General features: G+C 35.1%; 1 protein-coding gene across 1 annotated transcript; it reads left to right on the forward strand.

Annotated features, from left to right (window-relative positions):
• Positions 1–5,887: 5,887 nt before the first annotated feature.
• Positions 5,888–19,021, forward strand: HIT3 (HIS triad family protein 3). The gene is made up of 5 exons (XM_010253353.3): positions 5,888–6,045; positions 13,673–13,730; positions 14,515–14,604; positions 18,357–18,474; positions 18,617–19,021. Exons 1-5 carry the CDS (start codon positions 5,903–5,905, stop codon positions 18,682–18,684), a joined length of 477 nt encoding a protein of 158 aa, XP_010251655.2. The 5' UTR covers positions 5,888–5,902; the 3' UTR covers positions 18,685–19,021.
• Positions 19,022–22,386: the final 3,365 nt, after the last annotated feature.

Here is a 22,386-nt window from a genome sequence, read left to right on the forward strand (position 1 = left end):
AGATGAATACATTATTCCACAAAAGAATATACTCTTTTTCCTTAAAAGTATTGTATAAAATGATTCAGCATTTACACTGCAAGTTACATCACTTTCGTATTACACTAGATTCGGGACATAAATAAAGAATCTATAAAAGCCATACATATCCAACACAGCATAAATGTCCGACACAATAGCTATGTAAACATTCATATCCACATATGTTATTCACTAAATTACCACACATTAGTGCCCATTGCTCAAACACCAAGTCATTGATAAAATTACATATTTACATTATACATTCTAAAAACTACATTACATTTTGTGCCACTACGAGTACATTGATCGAAGGAATGTACAAACACAACGATGAATGTCATGCTAATTCCCGTCCAAGTTACTTTCACAATTGGAATATTTTTTTTTATGTAAACATCCCTCACCGTAATAACATTCACATACTATTCAATCCTACAATATTTATGGATAAAAACGACACTAAAAGACCAACACATTTTGAAAACATTATAAAAGCATATCAAACTATCACTAGTGAAGTAGTGAAGAGCTACTTCGTCATGAAGAAAGACAGTTAACACCTCCTTTACTTACCCCATAAACTAGACATGTTCACCCTTAATAGGATTCCTCAAATCACACCACACATTACATAAAAAAAAAAAACATTACAAGCAAATCATAAATAAGCATAACAAGAATGTTCAAATCGTTTAACAAATTACACATTGTTTATTGACAGAAATACTTATATCAATAAGTAAGACCTTAGACTGAGCAAATTACAAAATAACTAAACCCTTTTCTATTCGGAAACGTGCACACATAGACTGTGCTTATTGACAAAGATACTTTTGTCAATAAACAGAAGGGCTAATGTATAAGCATATGAACCCAGGTCCCATAAAGATAGCGCCAAGGACACTCAATTAAATGACCATAGGGCACTTACATCACATTGGCAAACTTGGGTTTCCACACTTAAATGACAAAAAACTGTGCTTGAGAACATTTTGTCATAACTAATGTAGCCTAAAAAATCCCCATACTGCAGTCCCACTCAAGCTTTGGTCACAGCAAACAAGCATTCACGCAATGAGACATAGTAAATCGTAGTCACAATGCATAGTATAATAGGGCTTCAAACCTATAAATTGGCATGTTAGCACAATGGCCCATGCTGCGATGACATGCTGCTAAAGCACTGCGGCATAGCAAAACATAAGTCTACAATGCTTATACAAGTGCCACAACACTGTAATACTACAACACATAAAAAACCTACAATGATACACTGATGCATCAATACCCCAAACAAATGCCTAAGGCATGAGAGGTAGGGGTGTACCAATAAGACATATTGAATTTGGACGGACCAATATGACATATTGGATTGGACCTGGTCCATCCATAATGAATTTATATTGGATTGAGCCAATATCTGATCCATTGGTAGAACATAAGAACATAATTGTCAATGGACCAGGTTTGAGTTCAAGCCAGTCTAAATTAACAGGAATTTGAACACATTGAACAGTCTCTGGACCAGTCCAAAATATTCATTGGACTGGATTGGACCAAGTCCATTTGTAATGGACTCACACTGGACGAGATCGGATTGGACCAAATCTAGTCCAATTGACACCCCTAATGAGAGGTTTCCAGATAAGGCTGCAACTTGGGTCGGGTTGGCCCGAACCCAACCCTAACCCAATTGGATTGGGTTGATATTCAGGTTAGGGTTGAAATTCATGAACCTAATTTTACTTCGGGTTGGGTTAGGGTTGACCCCTTAGCCAATCCAACCCAACCCGAACCCGACTCTATAGTACATGTAATATATAAATATATGTTATATGTAAAATATAATATACATTGATTTGCTTAATCTTAATCATAAAGACTAAAACCTTAATAATATTATTTTATGTTTTTTGTAAATTTTGTTCTTCATCTCCTCTATGTTGTTTGTCGCCCAAGAAAAATTTATCGTAAGTCATAATTCATAATAAACTATAGTCATTTTTTACACTTGTTTTTTTGAATTTTGTACTAAAAGAACAAAAAAAAAAACGTTAACAAACAAATACTAATGAAATATAGGATTAATATATATAGTGAAAGTTGAGTTAAGATCTAAAATCGAGAAATTCTATGAGGTTTTAAGGAATGGGAAGAAGGTTGGGTTGGATTAGGGTTGAAGGAATTTAGTTAAGGTTAGGATTGGGGTTTAGAACTTAGGATTGGGGTAGGGTTGGCCTCAACCTGACCTGACTTGCAGCCCTATTTCCAGAAATAGTGTTGTAGTTGAGCTTGTTCTACATGCAGGCCGGGAGGATAAGGGCAGGAAGCTAGATCTCGAGATCTCTACAGTGACACGTGGTACAATCCTACTTGTAACATTTCTGTCCCATATCTTATCAAATCACACACTTTTTTCGCTTTGGGGAAAGTTTTCTTTTTATGTTATGTGATTTTTTATTTGGCTGATAAATAAAGAAGTCTCAAAGCTCCCTTGGGAGAGACATGACCTTCTTGTTGTGTAGCTTGGCTAGACCGACTCTTCCCCCTCGTTCTCTTTATCCCCCCTTCTATTTTCTCTCTGATCGACAAGCACAACCATTTATAGACTTTTGGGGGCTTGCCCATTGCAACCATGGAGTCCACAAGGTCAACACCTCTTTTGAGAGTATATTGAAGAATCCACATGTGTCTTTTGATTTGATTGTTTTTAAGTGGTATATTGGTACGTTCTTGATAGGGAAACCCAAGTCTTGTCCCAAGTTTTGCTAATACAATGTAAGAAACATTAAACCTTCCCTTAGGCTACTTATTGTAATTCACACTATTGAGATGGGTGCTTGACTACTTGGGTTGCTAAAATAAATAAGAGGGGAAATTGTTGTGCTTGTAGTGAACTAGGTTTTCTTATGAGTGCTAGTGTTGGTACCTTGTATTTATAAGTTAAGATTCTTCTCCCTTTTATTGCTTATTTTGTCTTTTAGATGGTTTGTTGTTAAGCTTATTTTCTCTCTACCTATCTCTCTCTCTCTATTCTTTTTTCCTTTCCCCTTCCTATTCTCCTCCTAGATGTCATGTAAACACCTCTCTTTTCTATTTCTTATCTTATATTTTAATTGGCTTGTCAATGATGTGATATCATTGAATCACCCCTCTTAAAACATCTTCACTTCCTAAAATCTTTCATAAACTTTTTTTCCTACCTAATCCTTTTCCCTCTAACATCTCCTAAATACACTTCACATTCCTAATAAATTATATAACCTCTCTCTCTCTCTCTCTCCACATCAATCCATTCTTTCTCTCCCTTCCCCTTTCTCTTATATTAATTATTTTTAAATAAATGTAATGTATCCAAAACTAATTATCATATTAGGTTGGCATAGTTTACTTATCATAATTCAATTAAGTAAATTGGTTCAACATAATTCAATTAGGTAAATTAGTCAATTTATTAAATTTAGTTTAATTGACCTAACATGATAAATCTAATTTAATCAATATTAACTTAGTCAAATTAAATTAACTAACAAAACCAAACTAACTTAATAAATATAACACAACTTATTTTAGTTAATTATGATGCCCATTGGGTATCTATCCTCCTCGACTTGATTGGGATCATGGATGGGGACTGTTCTTGCAGAGACTATGATGAGGACAAGGAATAACTGTAATACCGGATGGAGGACAGAGACCAGGATGGGAAGTGAATCAGTTTGTTTAATTACAATAATGCCACTATGTATTGCACAAATTTCTATTTCATCTTGGTGATTAATGATGATAAATGCTAAACAATTAAGTTACTGGAGTTTTCTTTATTTTAAGTAAATACTTTTTTTTTCCGAAAGCAAGCTTTTAAATTCAAAAAGAAAAAGAATTTATGAATTCGGGTCCTTAATGGGGAACCTATCTCCATTGGGGATGGATGTTCATTTTTCTCCTCGACAGGGATCACATATGGGGATGGAGATTTACTTTGAAATTGGGGGCGAGGATGGGGATTGTACATATATTTAAATCCACTTAAAATAAATGAAAAAGAACAAAATATAATAGAAATTAGTAAAATTGAAACAAATTTATCTAACAATAATTAATAAATATTTAAACCCATTTAAATTCAACTTTGAATAATAAAAATTACCAACAATTTATTTAATTATAATAAAAATGATTAAACATTAATAAAAAACTAATACAAGGGTCCTTCAACTTGGGTTGTAATCACTTTGGTTTAGCCCAATTGAAAATGTCACAAGGGTCCTTCAACTTGGATTTTGGTTAAGAAAGCCCATGCAATTGCATGGGGTCTCCATTAGGTTAGTTTAGTTAATGTAGCTTAATTAGTTATGCTAATGTAATTTATATTGAAGAAAAAAAAAACACTTAGATTAATTGTACTTATATGTAGTGGTGGATTCGAGCTCACTTGAGCCGATTACATGGCTATTTGATTTTGAGCTAATCTCACCAAAGCAATGTTATATTCAAGCTAGAGACTTAAGGTCGAATTTGGCTTGACTCAAAAACTTGCAAGTTTGAGCTCTGCTCAACTCGAACTTGATTATGAGACAACTTCCAATAAAAAATAAAAATTAAACATATAAAGATTATTTATTATCATACATACGAAAAATTAAAATATTATATATATAAATATGTATGTATGTATGTATATAATAAAAAATATTATATATATAGATATATATTAAACTCAATTAGCTAGGTTCGTGAGCCTCATGAGTCGAGCTTTAGTGGACTCGAGCTTGGCTCGAAGCTCGATTTAAATCAAGTCGAATTGAGCTTTTCATGAGTCAAGATTGAATAGCTCATGAAAAGCTCAATTTGTTTACACCCCTACTTATATGTGGTTAAGGTAATTTATATATTAATTTAGATCAATTGTTAATAAACATAAATATTTCTGCATCACACTACCTTGCTAGTGTACAAATATATCCTGACATGGTTTCTTAAATCAACTAATTACTAATAGAGAATTAATTACATGACAAAAGTGACCCTGTAGAAAAAAGTAATCATTGTCTATTTTGCTTAGTTTAATAACCTATACACTATTAGAGAGAGAGAGAATGGGAATAGCAATACAGCATAATAAAATAAAATATTAATAAATCAAATAATATAAATAGGTTGAGGTTAAACAATTAAACATAAAATAACAAAAATAAAAATATTATTTAAAAATCATTAATTAAAAATGCACTAAACTTCACTTAAAACCAATAAATATTAACGAAACTTATTAACAATTAAAAAATGCACTAAACCTTAAGTTTGGGCTTAGATCAATTTAATTATGAATAAAAAAGTTAACTATAGATTATTTTAATTATATGACTATAACCTAATTTTATATATTTAATGATATTTAAGTATTTTAAATATTTAAGTGACATTTACAAAAAAAATGAAACATTTAATCATTGAAAAAGTAAAATAAATAAAATAGAACACAAACAAATAATATGGAAAAAATAATTATTTTATTAAGTAATTAACAATAATTTATTATTTTTATCAAAAAATATTAATATAATTAATTCAAATTACTAAATTATTAACTTAGTAAAATATTTTTATAATAAATTTATTAAAATAAAGATTTAATTATTTAAAACGTCACGGGCCCCCGCAGGCCCGCTGGTCTATATAGCATATACAAAATACGGGTTGGTCAATATCGAGATTCCGAGATTAGTCTGAAAACATTGCTAGCTTTACGGATTGATCTAACCGTAGTTAACACGGTTGCCTTAGACACCATGGATCTCGTTCCTCGATGTGACGTGTCCGTGCACAAGTGGGGGATTGGAAATAGCATCTCACACGGGGAAGAAAAAATGAAAACATGTCGGGGCGTGGTTGCAGAGAAGATAAAACGCGCCCCATTACCAGACTTGGCATTTTAGGGTCTCACTTGTCCGCCCTTTCATCCATGGCTTCTGAGAAAGAAGCTGCCCTTGCGGCTGTTCCTTCTGATTCTCCAACCATGTAAGCGATCGTCATATTAGATGTTACTCTTTCTGTTTGTTCTGTTTCTTTATTGTTCTCTTTTATCTTGATGTGCCAGTGACTCGTCACTTCCTTTTACTGCAATCTGTAATTGATATTTCCTTCTCTTGATTATTATATTATCTATAACTTGGATTACTGCCAATCTCACAGTATAAGCTTTTCTTTGCAGAGCCCATTTTGCTTTATAATGTGATACATTTCTCTTGTGATTTAATTTAGCAGAATTTATCAGACTTGGTTCCTCCCCCCATTTTTTCTTTTCGTTGAAAAGGTCTTCCTTCCCACTTTTTCTCTGGATTTAACTCACCTCATCGCATATTTTGCAAGTTGATGTGCATGGTAATTCTTCTCACTCCTTACATGCAGAAACACTACACAGCTCTCGTTATTTCTAGTCTCGACTTAATGGAACTATCTGCTAATGGGTTAGTAGGTTGAAAGTGTGGTGACTGTGGTCCGGTCATGTTTGTAGATCTCATAACCTTTTGCTTTGGAAATGGCCTTTAAGGCCCAAGAGAGAAGTGGTTGTGTTTGATTGAATTTTGTCAAGGAGATACTGAATGATCCTTGAGAAGTGTGTTATTTTTTTTTTCTTTCGTTTTTTTTTGAAGTGATTGGATGGTGCAAGATAAATTTGGGGTCTCAGAACTGGTTTGCAAAATGCAGTTTTGACTTTTGAAGTATCTAAAAGCGTAGGTTTAGGATGTAAGTTTATTGTGTGAATTTCATTTGGAGAAATGGTGAAGATGTAGAGACGATAAGGTTTAGATTACATAACAAAAAATTGGGTGTTGATATTGGGTAGTGTCTCTTTAGTTTGTTCTATTATCTCTAATGTATTTCCTTTGTGTTGGTTCCGGCTCTCTGGGGTCTTGGGAGGGACGTTCTGTATACATAGTTACATACCTAACCTTTTGCATTTTATTGGCACAAAGTGGTCACTCAGATTTGAACCCCCATCTTCATGCTTGCCAGCCTCAGATTTTACCTTTATACCCAGTAATGCCCCCTCCTGCCACTCGTTTGGGCCTATTAAAATCCTTTAGCATAACATTCTTACTCATAAGATGTGAATTAATATCTTCACAAATCCTTTGAACTGATTTGGCTAAAATTTTCCCATTTCCTTTCTCCTTCCTAACTCCCTAGAGCAAATATTACTGTATTCCATTGGGCATGTTCACAAGGCCTAAAATTAACTTTTGGAAAAGCCTTCAAAAGCTTGTATATTTGATGGATGACATTGTGTAAGGACCCTGAAGAAAAAATTAGATGGAATGATAAGATTTAACCCATGATATAATTAAAAACACATGTACCAAATGCAATGAAGGAATAGCATTAGCAAGGGCATTTAAAGCAACCTTTCACTGGGTCCATGGATAAGCAAGTTGTGTGGTTGATGCAATGACCTATGACCAAACAATGAGGTCCCATTCTTCTAGATAAAGTGGGTTATTTAAGTGTAATTGTCAGAATCTTGTGATTTGGTGCCGATAAAAAACATAAAAAAAAATCATATGATTTGCGATATGGTTCACAGTTTGAATAATGAATCCCAAGGGTTTCAATTTCAATTTTTTTTTATGAATAACATAAATTTTATTAAGAATTAAAAAAGAGTTACACCAAGGGTAGCCTCGGTTACCCCTGGAAATTAAATATAAAAAACCACCCATTTTACTTTTGCAATTACAACTAAGCCTAGAAACAGGTTTCCCTGTGCACCCTTTGTTTTGCTATTTGATCTGCTTGTTAGCTGATCTTGGGATCCATTGAAAATCCACTTGCATACCATCTGCAAACCTTTTAACTTCCTTGATCTCTTCTTTGAAGAACCACGGAGCTTGTTCTTTTTGTACACCCCTCCTATACTAGAAGGCCCCGGTTACCAAGACTACTTCCATCAAAATTCATTTTAATAACCCATATTCCCGGGGAAGCCAATCCCTTATAGTTTTCTTCTTGGAAGAAGGTAGTGCTGCAATTGTTCTCTATATCCTTATCAGATCATCATATGTAAAATCAAATAATAGTTTCAAAGATTTAACTCGAAGGACCACATTGGCTGTAACTCCATCTATCAATGTTCCTCCGCTCATTTTTCTTCCTTCAAATATCCTTACATTTCTTTCCTTCCATAGAGACCAAAGCATGGCTGCACTTGTGCATCTCCACAGTATCCTGCCTAGAGGTGTAAAACGGGCCGTGCTGGGCCGGCATGGCACGACTCGCGTGTGGCTAGCGCAAAGTGCTGGCCGGGCCGTGCTTCCCTCCCATGGGATATTTTGGGGGGTCGGCCTGGCACGGTCCACGGCCTGAGCCCGCGCGGGCCACAAGCTGGGCTGTCTCATGGGCCGAGCCTTAGGCCAGGCCAGGTAGTGGACCGGGCCAAAGCTATTTATTTAAAAAAATGAAAAAAAATCTTAAAATTTTTATTTTATATGAATTTTGATGTATACAATTGTTTATATATACAATAATTAAATAAAATAGTATAATAAAATTGAAAACAATTGTTTATTTTATTAATATATCATATACTATATATTATTATATAATTATAATTTATATAATATATTATATATAAATATATATTATATATAATATATATATATATATATTATGTTTAGCATAAGGACAATAAATAAGCAAATGATATGCAGTCTCACCATTTGACTCACATAGATAACACCGGTTCGGGGAGAGACACCATCTGGGTCTCTTTCTCTGTAACAAATCACACGTGTTAATTGCACTGTGAAAGACTTCCCAGTTGAAAGCACTCACTTTAGGAGGAATAGGGCGGCACCACACTTCTTTAAACGGTAATGGAGAGCCAGTAAAATTAGAGGATGACAAAGATTTAAAGAAGGAAGCACAGCTGAATACACCTGAAGGGTGAGAGGTCTAGACTGTACTAACTTGTTTACTCACATCTAAAAGGATCCCATCCAACATTTGCAAAAGGTTTCACACCATATTCAACTGAGAATCCCTAACATTTTTGTGGAATCCCAAATTCCAACCGTACCCATAGAGTAAAGGAGAAGGGATTAAAAATTCAGAGATTGGTTTACCCTTGAAAGAAGAGAGAGTATACAAAGAAGGGAAAGAGACCCTCTCCCAATTCCCATAGAATATTCCTCATTATCTTTTCTAATTTTTTAGCAATAACCACATGCATGCTAAAAACCGAGTGGTAATAAATAGGGAGGTTTGCTAAAGTAGACTTGATTAGTGTGATCCTCCCTTCCAAAGAGATGTAACTCCTTTTCTATCCTGATAGCTTCCTTTCAAATCTCTCCACTAATGGGGCCCAAAAGTCATGGGATCTAGGGTTTTTACCTAGTGGAAGTCCTAAATATTTCAAATGCTAATTACTTGTTAAACATCCTGGTTCCCTTGCCCACATCTCAATCACTTCTTGCTCTAGTTAACTCCAGCCACTACACTTTTGTTGAGATTGATCTTCAAATTTGCCACTCGCTCAAACAAATTAACTAACATCCTTAAGTTACTAGTTCCTTCATCTCCCTTATTCTCACAAAAGATTATTATATCATTTGAAAAATGTAGGTGTGTTACCACTACCCTATCCTTCCTACTCTCCATCCTTTTACTAGACCCATTTCATCTGCTTTCAAAATCAATCTACCAAACACCTCCGCTATTATAGTAAAGAAAAAAGGAGATAACGAGTCACCTTGTCTAACTCCTCTTAAGGCTCCAAAAAAACCTTTGACCACTCCATTCACTAACACTGAGAAATGACAAGTCTGTAAACACCCCTTCACCCACTTACACAGTTACACCATCTTTCACTGAACCCACATCTCCTCAAGACTTCAATAAAAAATCCCCAATCTACCTATCATAAGCTTAATGTAGCTTGCATACAATGCCCTTTCCACCTTGATTTTATTTAAGACCTTATGAAAACCATACTGATTTTATTTTCCATCATCTGCAAGTCAAACTATATCATCTTAGGATTTTAGTGTATAAGTAGTAAACTTTATTGATTTAGGTACATATATAGTAGATATGGATTAAAAATAGAGTAAATTCATTTTTCTATATATATATATATTGATTTTAGTGTTTCAATTTTTAGTTTTTTTTCACAAGTTTGTAAAAAACAACAATAATCTTATAATTTACCATACGATTTTTTATTTGATCCAATTCAACTTTCTCTATTGTTTATTATACATTTAGAATTTCAGAACATTTACCTAATGTAGTGTCTTAAATAAAAAAAAAAAACTGAACCTAAATGTTTCAAAACTTACCTTTTGGATGGTGGGTCTCAAATAAGATACCTACATATAAGTTTCCCCTTACTGATTATGGGATCATTAACTAGTCATTGATTAAAAGAGATATCCATTTGTGCTGGTCTGTTGCAACATGTATGGTGGAAACACATCAATTTCCATTTTCTTTGGGTGTGGGGACAGAGTAGAATTTTTTCATACCTGGCCATGACATGGTCATTGTTGCTCTGCTATTGGTGGAAACATAGGTGTGGTATGCAACATACCACCTTTGGTTTGCCACCCCGGTAAGTTCTAAGTTGGGTATGGTATGGACGGGGTTGCTCTGACCCACTTACTTAGGTTACTACCATCAACCCTAACCTGTCCCATCCCGATAAATTTTGAAGGTTTGAAATACCAAATCTATTCTGTGTGAAAATCATGAAACTGATACCATGCTAGATTCTGTATTGTCTACTAACCATAATAATAGAAGGGTCTTTGTTTGTGAGAGATAGACAAGGAAGAAATACAAGAGATGGAGAGATCACAAAAGTAAGACATTAATAGCAAGTAAGATATTGCCATATTGGGAAGAGGGAGGTCTAGATCTAGGGAGTTGGAGAGGAAAGTTATCATTGTAGAGAGAGATTTGGGATGAAAGCTTCAGTGCAGAAGTTAGAGAAATCTACAAGGGGAGAGAGGATGGAAATTAGAGATAGGGGGATTGGTGGGTGGTACTTGAGATATCCAATTGTAGTGTCACCTCCAATTAGAGGGCCACTTGTCATCTCGAGTGGAATGAATGATGGGGTAAGTGAGGTGGAAGGGAGATAGTCTAGTCCCTAACTTCCTCTTTGACTTTTGCACTAACAAGTAACAAATAGGGTTAGGTCTACATTCATACAATTGAGATAACCCTTAAATTAGAGCTATTCCTTTTACCATTTCATGAAGCTAAGGATCTGATGGATGGGTTGCGTAAAATGTGACCCAGAACCGGAGTGGAGTTGTAATTTTAATTGGAGTTATGGTAGCTTAGCATGGTTTGAATAAGGAGTTTCTGTATTCAGGGGCGTTTAGAATTTAGTTGTTGGTTTGGTTTGGTTTTGGGGTTGGGTTGTGTGCGGTGGAGGGTTGATTTCTTCTTTTCTCAGGTGACTACTAGTTTTCTTGTATTTTTTTTTATTTTAATAAATTTTTATTTACTTTAAAAAAAAAGACCTAGAATTGAAATCAAGATGGGTCAAATCATTTAAAACTCAACATGACTAGACCCCATTAATGGCAATGTGAAATCTGTTCCAATAGGGGGGGCAGGGTAAGTCACCCATTAAATCCACCCTATAGCCATCCCTAATGCCAAATAATTAGTTATTTAGGAATATTTTAGATTTTAATTTTATGATTAAGTTCTAAGGCCCTTTATTTATGTTTTGTTAAAGTACAATATCTCTTCTTCCTCTTGCATCTATGAATGTATGCATCTTATCTAATTTTTCGCATCAGATCTTAACCCCTGTATCTACAAAGCAACCCTTAATCTCTGCTCTTTAGTCCACAGTTTTAATTTTTAGGATATTTTATCTTGTCTTTCTCTTTAGCCCACACTGGTAGAATAAATCTATAATTTGTTGCCAAGTCTCTTGGTCTTTCTTCCTTGATCAGAGAACATGAATTTTAAAGGGCAAATTTCTTAAACTACCCCTACTGTTTAGCTAATTGACAAACTGTACCCTTATTGTTTATATATTGTCTTAAGAGTACCACTAAGTTTTTTGACAATTGACTAGCTCTACCCCTACTGTTGGCATCTACTAATGTGCCATCAAAATCTGTGCACATGTAACCCCACATGACCTATAAAAGTTTTTCAAAACCCAATATTGCCCTTTTCTTCATACCTTAGAAGGTTACGAAAATGAACTACTTCCGATTAACTGAACTTCTGCCTCACATACACCTTTCCACCATCTAGGAATAGGGCTGAGGTTAAATGGGAGAAACTCTGCCTCTTAGCATCCTTTGGCTTAGTGACCAAGAAGTAGCTGGTGATGAGATTCCAACAGTAGATTCACTACTTTGTGAACTTGGGGTTGGAGGCCAACAGGGGTATGTCGCCGTTTGCTGTGCCAATGGTGATGTCAATTCCGGTGTCAGCTAGGGCTTTGATGTTAGCTGGGTCAATGCTGTTTCCGATCGAGGTGGACTGGAGCAATTTTGTCGTCGCCGTAGGTGGGGGAAGGTTGTCGGCAACTGAAGAGCAGGTTCGGGGTGTCCCTGCCTCGTGGTCTTCTACAACCTGGACCTCGTGGTCTTCTTCCAACAGTTCGAGGACGATGAGGTCGACGAATGTCATGTCCTTGTTCCATAACAGGTTTGAAAGGCTTTAGTTCGGTGTAGCCAGAGCAATTATGGTTGTAAACACCTGGTTTCCTTGGGCCTTTGCTGAAAGCTCTGGTCCTCGCCATTGCCGACCCACCCTTCGACTTGATAGAATAGAGACCGTGAAATGGACATTTCATGGAAACCGACATTCAACACAAGCATGGAATGAGTCAAGAATCAATCTAAAAGTATATTGCTCTATACGATATGCACTAGTCTGTCTAGGCTTCTTTTAGAAGACTAAACTACAACTGATGCTTATGGAGTGTGGAGAGGTAGGGCTCCGCCTTCCTTAGATCCTATCCTAATGTGATATGGTAGGCCACAGTTTGAGTTGTCAACACTAGGATAAAAGGCAATAATCCCTACGCCTGAAGCGGTGGAAGGCTTTCTTCGAAACATTATCTGTACGGGGCCCACTCTAGTATAGCTCAAGAGGATGGGGCATGAAGCGGGCAGTCAATCACGGATGCTCAACCATGGCCAACAGCTAGCGGTGATATGATAGCCGCCAGCATCAAGAGAACTACATCCGGCTTGTATTCAATTTTTTAGGGAAAAACTTCGGGCAACGAGGCACTTCCTACTCGTTGAAAGTGAATGGTCAATAAGTCGTCTCGGATTAGACATAGCAACCAAAGACTGATGAAGTATTGTGAAAATGTGAAAGAAAATAATGGGTAAAATAGTCCTTTTTGTCCTTCTATTAACGGTGTTAATGGCAAGGAGGTTTTAGACAATTGTCAGAAAACTTAGGGGGTACTCGAAGACAATATGTAAACAGTAAGGGTAGAGTTAGTCAATTCAGATAAACCATAGGGGTACTTAAAGAAATTTGCCCAATTTTAAAAGATTGAGCTGCTAGTTTGAATGTTATGGTGATATATTCACATGATAATTATCATTTCTTATAATGGTCAAAACAATATTTATTGTTTCTTTCTGTTGTGCAGATTCGACAAAATTATAAACAAAGAAATCCCTTCTACTGTTGTTTATGAGGATGATAAGGTAATAGTTTACTTTTGGTTGAGGTACTTTGTGTTTTCAAAGGCAATTAAGTGTAAGTAACAGGTTCTGTTTGATATAGCCAAGCTCCTGTAACATGATGCTTATAAAGAGTGTTGGATTGACTCTCCCAAGTGGATGGAATATCTGTGTCAGACATGCATTACATTTTGGCACTCCATGGATTCTTGAGAGACTTCTGTGAAATTTTTCTTAATCTACTTGCTTGTTTGACTTGGATGAACATCTAATGTACACTTGTACAGAATGAAAATAAACCTCTAGACATTTCTTATGGGTATATAGTGTTAGAAATAAAAAAGTTATGGACTATCTTAGTAATTTGTACTTTTTTATTGATATGTTTGCAAGTCTTTGTTTTTTCATCTTGCCAAGTCAGATCCTCAGAAATGCTTTGGGTTCTGATCCCTGTGTGTGTCCATGAAACACTGCGTATAAAGTTAGGCATCTCAAACTAAAAAAAAAGAAGAATTGAATGGTGGGATAAGATTAATTGACTATTTTAACGTAGCCATGTCAACGGATTGACTTGTGCTTATAAAGTTATGTATCTCATCCATACAGCCATGTGATGAAAGAGTAAAAACCAAGAAAGGTGTCAATGTTCAGATGCTTTCCATTTACTTTCTCCAACATTTTTCTATTGATTGTTATGGTTCTCTGATCTTCACTTTTTCTAAAATTATTATTTATTAACAAGTTTGATGCTCTTATTCCTTAGTAGCTGAATTTTCTCTTCACCTTCCATGATGTTCTGTATCAACAGGTTCTTGCATTCAGGGACATTTCTCCCCAAGCTCCCACACATATCTTGATCATCCCTAAAGTCAAGGATGGCTTAACCGGTCTCTCTACGGTATTTTTCTGACTTTGTTTCATTTTACATACCATGATGAACCAGATTCTGGGTGTTGAATTGTTGATCTTGTATAGGAGAAACATTTTTCTTTTTTTTTTTTTTTGGGTTGGGGGCGCAAAAAAGGCCAGCCATAAGAGATGGCAACTACATCCATCATGTCTTGGCATTGTCTCTTCATATAAGACTAGTCATGTAAGTTCTCAGTTAATGTCATGGTTTTATCTCCAACTAGATGGACTTCATCTAATTTTCGTTCTTTGTTTTGAAGTATCATGTACTGTTGCTAGAGGTTTGAATGGTAAGACAAGAGTTTCCTTTTAATCAATATTATTCATAGAAACGGATTGGGTCCACACCAGAAATTTCCATTTTCTCATTGTTGTGCTTCATGACCTTTTCAAAATTATAGAAAACCTATGACATAAATACAATTTTTTTTTTATATCTCTTGAAGGGCTACACAACGGGGGTAGCCCATCCCCCAACCCAGGTGCAGGTGGGATTCGATCCCAAGTCTCTGCTATGACCAGCAGGAGACCTTACCAATCAGCTGATTGGCACCTTGCTATGACACAAATACAATTGCATTAGCGTTAAATGTCCCATTTGCTTTGTAAAATGAAACATGGTGTGCCCAGTTCCACTACCTCCTTAAATTTCTACTCAATATTCTCTTGATGAACTACTCAATTAATTACCACATATAGGACATTTTAACTGGGGTATTGAGTGGAGTGGGTCGATTCAAGATCTGACCTATACTGTATGCATATTTGGTTGGCTTGTGCTGATAGAATGATTGATGTAATATAACTTTGCTCAACACTGAAGAGGAACCATATTCATCAAAAAAAAAAAAAGCACAGAAGAGGAACCACCCTGGAGATTTAGAGCTCTGGTTAGGGAAGCCAAATCATTGGGATGTAATAACCTGAACTGCTCATTCAGGTGGATTCCTAGATTGGCTGACTCTCTAGTTGACAGCTTAGCTAGGGCTGGAGTAATGGCACAATGTTGTATTTGGGGAATGCTGGGGCCTGGGGTACAATTGTAATCTAAACTCGTTTATTTTCTTGTCTTTGTATGGTCAGTTTATGCTGTTTCTTTGTACTTACCCTACTGTCGAGCCTGGACATGTATGGGGTCTCTTTTTGAGGTATATAATATAATCAGTTATTTATCAAAAAAAGGATCAAATATAAAACGGGTTTGATATGGATTTGTTTCCATGCATCTTATCTGGATCCATGAAGTAGTTTGGGTGTTTGACCCGTTTCTTAATACCTCTATAGAAGATAATATTTTATATATCATATTTACATATTTACTCATGCTAGTGTAAGGGCACATGCTAACCTTATATAATACAATATTCTGATTTGGTTTTTATGACCTTCACCAAAACCTAGGCCCGTATTCACATTGTTATCAAATGAGCAAAAGTGGGTAAGTTTATTTTAATCAAACACAAATAAAGGCTTCTCACACACACACAAAAAAAAGGCATTTGCCGAATAAAGGAGTCGAATCTGGTTTGGGATGAAATGGACCAGATATGGATCCATTTAGATCTGAATCCAGATTTGGTAAGGTGCTAACATCTAGAGTTTTCTAGATTGAACTTGGATTTTGCTGGATGTCACAACTCCTGTATGATCTCTATGACTTTTAAATTCTGTGTTTTTTTCTTTGAATTAAAAAACATGAAACATGGGGCTATTTGAATTCAGCTTCCTTATTATTAGGAAAATGTATCTAATTACTCCCATATATTGACACCAATTCATGCATTGTACAGGTCACTTTTAGTATGAACAAATAATGGTATGAGATAAAGAAAAAACCACTATCAGTAGAGAGAAACATTTAATTCTATTGATGCATTGTGAATATTCTGAAAATCATAATCGTAATAATCGTAAAGAGGTTTAATTGAATCATATTGTAAACTGTAAGATTTCTTTTTATTTTTCAAAAAATTGTCAAAAAACTATAAAAAATATCTAAATCTCTCAAAAAATTATGAAAATGGTTTTGCACAAATTTTCCAACTTAAAAGAGGACACATGGATAATATGAGAAGCACCTTGGCATGGCATATGAAAAGAACATGAGGTGTAGCCCCTGTTTTCAAGTAAAAAAAGCCTGAAAACATTATCGCTCTTGTTTAGTTTTGCATTATTAAAGGAAGTGATAAAATATTAGGCATAGTTTTCAAGGCGCCAAGGCGAGGCTAGGTGACAAGGGGGCGCCTAGTCACCTAGGCGGGGCGCCTAGGCATCACCTAGGCGATCAATTTTTTGTAAGTAAAACCATATATCCTAGGGTAGTTCCCTAGGTTCTATAATCATCTTTCCTTAATAATTATTCATAATTTTCATAAGAAAAGTATAAATTTCATGTTTAAGTCTAGAAAATCAACATTTTATGAGAAGAAAAAGAACAAAGTAAAGAAAATTCAAAAAATATAGGGGCTGAACCCCTACTTTTGTTATAGGCAAGAAGAAAAGAAAAGAAAAGGTGGAAGAAGAAGAAGAAAATGTGTTGATTAGACAGAATTTTAAATTCTTCCTTTGCTTATAGGTTCAGGTTTTGAAATTTTTGAGGGTTCAATCAAGGATCAAAATTTCGATACAATACGCCCCACATTGCGTGTATTGTATTGTATCTTTGGGGACCCAATACCTGTTTACAGGTGTTTTCGGGGACCAATTTTTTTAAATAATATATATATATATATATATATATATATTTAAAAATGAAATTGAAAACCAAAGAAATAAAAAAATAGGGGAAGTATCGTTATAAGTACCGATACACCTCTGCCAATACACAGGTGTATCGATACTATGAACCATGGGTTAGCAATGTTGCATTGATTAAACCCTAACAAAATAAGAAAATAATAAAAAAAAATAGTATATAAACACATAAAATGAATATTCTAGTTTAATAATGTCTATTTTATAATTATAATGTCAAAAAAATTAAAAAATATAAAAGTATTTTATAATCCAGTGCACAAAACTGCTAGGCGACTGGGCGAGGCGAGCCTCCAAGGGCGCCTTGTTGCCTAGGCGTCGCTTTGACAACTATGATATTAGGGCTGAGCCCCTGTTTTGTGTCAAAAAAAGATGGAAAAATGGGAGTTTTTTGCATGAGAAAAGGGAAACATAGAATAGGGCGGAGCCCCTGTTTTTCATGTAAATTAAGAGGGGAAAAAGGTATTTTCATGCGAAAAACAGAAGCCAAAAAATGGGGTGAAGCCCCTGTTTTTGTATCAAAAGAGGAGGGGAAGAAGAAGGAAGAGGGGGGAAGCCCTTGTTTTCATGTGAAAAACAGAAGCCAAAAAATGGGTGGAGTCCCTGTTTTTGTGTCAAAGGAGAAGATGAAATGTCGTAGAAATTGAAAAATAAAAATAAAAACCCTTACCATTTATGTAATGATGAAACTACCCCTTAATATAAATGTGAGGCTTTAAGAAGAGGAAGACAAAATGGTCTTTTTCCCTTAAATTATATTTCCATCTCTAATTGTTCAAATTGCTTATGAATCGTGATTTGCGGTTTAAAGTCTCGATTTGCTCATAAATTATACGATTAATATGAAAAACTATTAGTATTGTTTTAGGACCGATTTGATATGGATCATACGATTCAAATTGTGAATTGCATGATTTTAACAGCATTGCATTGTCGGTGTGATTTTTCAACTGACTTATTGTTTACCATCACACATATTTCCCTCAGGCAGAGGAGAGGCACTGTGAGATACTTGGGAAACTTCTGTACGCTGCCAAACTTGTAGCTAAGCAGGAAGGACTTGAAGATGGATTCAGGGTTGTCATTAACGATGGTCCCAAAGGATGTATGTATTCGCAGCCACTCTATTACACATTTCCTAGGAATCCAAGCAAATGTATTTTGCTTTTATTTTTTTTCTTTATCTATTCATTATTTTGGGGAGATGAGGTCTTTTTTTATTCTAATGAAATTGTTGGTTTTTGCAGGTCAATCTGTTTATCACCTTCACATTCATCTTATTGGGGGACGACAAATGAACTGGCCCCCTGGCTAATGTGAGTTTTAGCTAATCAAAATTAGATGGTGGATGATAAGATTTCCTATGGGTAAGAATGTTGCTTGTCTACCATCTATCCTGCAAGGTGACTGTATTTTCTCTTTCATCTTCCAAAGAACAATGTCTACCCTCTGCCTGTATTGGTATGGGTGTTACTAAGGTAGCATGCGGTTGCTCTTGTTTGGTTCTATTTTACTTGGAGCAAATGCAGAATGTTTCATAGGAAATAAACAGTCGGAACTCCTAATACTGTTGTCAGTGGATGTGTTAACTCGATGGCAATGCATTAAGTGAATAGATATGCTGCTGGAAAAGAAAAGGTTTAAAGTAGTAATTTGCTTGTAATTTTAGTAGGTATATATTTTGGCAGTAGTGGGCTTTATTTGGGGAGACTGTCGATACCTTGTTGCCATGAAAATCCTGATTTGAAGTTGCGAGGTTCAAGGTATTGTACAATTTGTATAAGCTTCTGAACCCACGGTTAAATACTAGGAGTTTCTGAGCCCTTCCTAGATGTGCCGTCTCAGTTTTGATACTTAAAAGATTTTTTAATCTAAGATTATCGCCCCTTTGAATCGTGCGATACACAATTTTTGCGCATAATGTGTTTCAGTACTTCGAATCTTGGTTGCGGTTGCAGTTGCAGTTGCAGGTGCATCAAATTTTCCAATGCGACTGTTTTAGGTCAAATATGACTTGTGTAATGGAAAACCTGATCTGAAAAGTATTAGGTATTTTAGTGTTGGGTGCTTGGGCAACAAAATTTTCAGTCTGACTTGTAGGCTTGGGGTCTGCTTTTTTCAATTCAATTAGTTAAGTTTAATGCTTCCAAATAGGGGTGTCAATTAAAATCCGATCCTGTTCAATGTGAGTCTACTGTAAATGAACCAGGTCTAATCCAATAATCTAATGAATATTATTGATCAATTTGGACTGATCCAATGCAATCTTTGGACCGTCCAATCTGCTCAAATTCGTTTTAATGTAGATTGGTTTCAACCCAAACCTGGTCCATTGACACCTATAGTCATCTTATATCAATGGACCAGATATTGATTTAATCCAGTACAAATTCATTGTGGATGGATCAGGTACAATCCAATAAATATTTTGAACCATTAAGTGTTTGGATTGATTCAATTCAATGTCTTGTTGGTCGGTCGCTTCATTCTAGAAACAAGCTGTTTATTTGCATGGTTCGCATTGCATGTATGTTGCTCTACATTGCTCATTTGTTGCCAAATTATATACCAAGAAACGATTATGCCCATTTCATTCTTGCTATTTAAGCAAGAATCGGTCCCAACCAATTATGTTCCCATCTCTTGGAAATAGGATTCAATCCTCAGCCAATAGCAATCGTGTATTGGGAATATTTTCATACTTGTATGCAAGGTTTTAAATATTGATACGCATGATACATTCGTAGGGGCGTATTGAACAGTATCGGTATTTTCTTTTACTTTTTTAATTTTGTTTTTAAACTGGTTCAGGGGGGCCGGTTTAAGGTTCCTCTACCCCCTGAACCAGTCAGAATCATGATACACTCTCTGTAGGGGCGTATCGGAGTGCCCCCGATACGATATGTATCGGCCGGTATACGTGTCGAGCATGTGCTACACGGAAAACGGTCTAGACTGTTTTGGACCCCGCTATGAATGACATCTCATAATGAGTGTGGGTAAAATAGTATTTACACTCCACTTTTTAGTTGAAAAGACAAATAAGGACCTGAATTAATTAAGATGTCAGGCACCAAAAACAGCGGACTGTTTTTTCCAAACAGCCAAAGTAATCTCATGCTGCACGCAGCTTGCTTGCCTAAAAAGTTTTCTAACCCAAGACGAACATTCTAATGAAAAATCATAAAAGATTCCAGTTTCATGGCTGAGAGTTGGTCAACTTTAAGCGTTATTTCTTTTGGTCATGGAATATGGTGACTGACCTCTCTGTTGAGAGACCAAATCTGCTCCTCACGCAGGGCGCCTCACACCTGCCTCACATGCACGTCCTACCATGCATTGGAAACATCTCCCGTACTTATAAATTATTATTCAAGGGAGATGCTCCCAATGCACGGTGGATGTGCATGTGAGGCGCCCATGTGTGAGGAGCAATCCCGTCTCCTCTGTTGAGGCTTCATCTAGAAAGTCCACTGATCCATGATCAATAATTATTTGATCAAAGCTTACTCCTGGACTCAGAAATCTCCTGGATGGAAATGGACTGGGCTGGGTCCCTAGACACTGGTTCCGTATATCTGAATATTTTCTTGGCGTTGAAGCAAAAGCTATAAGCAAAGAAATCAAAGAACATCTTCTTTTCCTGTGTTAAATTTATATATATATATATATAAAGGCAGTCTTTTTCATGTGTTAAATTTATTTATTATTATTTAAAATATCAATGCATTAAAAAAATTAAATATTTAGATTAACCCAAGAAAGTAAGGGACTAAGGGTGACCATTCTTGGCCAAGCCTAACCTACAAATTTCCTGGCCCAAGCCCAAGTTTTTGTATGTAGGCCTAGTCCATAATCTATATTTTATATTTAATTATTATATATAAAATATAAATTGATATATTACAAAATATTATATTATGTAGTATATAAAAAATTATATACACTTGATATTATATATAATATATCTATATTATATATTTTATATGTTATATATCTATTAGTAAGATGTCCTTTCCTTTCTCCTTTACCCCAATAGTAAATGTAACATTCAATATTATATCACTTACAATTTAATGTTGCCTAAGTTTCACATTACTTAGAAATAAAAATGAAGGCCTTGCCTTTATATATAAAAAATATATAAGCAAAATCTTGTATAAATTAAGAGTAAACTTTCATCCTAATTAGAAATGTGAGACTTAGGTGGTGTTTTATAATTCTAAAATCTAAAGTCTAAATCTGAAAAGTTGTAGAATATTTTTATGTTTTTCAAAAGTCTTTGAAAATCTATTGAGTGCTTGTGTTGGGGTGATCCTCTGATTTTTGATAATCAATAACTTTGCCAAATTTCCCCATTTTTATAATACCCAAAGAACCAAGCCCTTCTTATTACAATTTCAACCAAAAAAATGTATTAACAATAACACTCAATATAATAAGATTATATAGAATAGAAATATAGTAATAATTTAGAATTCTTGTTTTTTTGGTATTAATCACTCTTTTAAGTGAACAGTACAACATCACATCAACAACCTTAAGTAATAACACAATTCGTTTTTCTAATAGAGATGATAATAGCAGGATTCGAAATTGCAAAACCGTTGGGATAATTCATCTAGCGCACCAACCAGTTATTTAGAATTCTTGTTTAAGAAGGGGAAATTGAAAATTAATTGGATTTCAATATGAGAAAACCTGTAAAGCAATTATTGTCCAATTACTCTAAATTCCACAAAAATATAGACAAAAAAAAAAGATTCTTAAGCTTGCTATATTTTGTTTTATGTACTATAAGGCCATTTTTGGTTTTAGACATTCTACTGTCAAGCCCCTTCTTTTTAATTTTTTTTTTTTTTGTTTGCAAGAAGCTAGAATGAATAGGTTAGTTACTAGTTTGTTGGTTGCTGTTGTTAAACAACTTAAACACCTTATGAAATAGATAGCCACCAACTTGTTAACACTTATAATGTTCATCGAAGAAAAGGCGACACAGAGAAAGAAGTGGTCTTCA

The sequence above is a fragment of the Nelumbo nucifera genome, chromosome 7, assembly GCF_055504915.1.
Source record: "Nelumbo nucifera cultivar China Antique chromosome 7, China Antique-T2T, whole genome shotgun sequence".
NCBI classification, from domain to species: domain Eukaryota; kingdom Viridiplantae; phylum Streptophyta; class Magnoliopsida; order Proteales; family Nelumbonaceae; genus Nelumbo; species Nelumbo nucifera.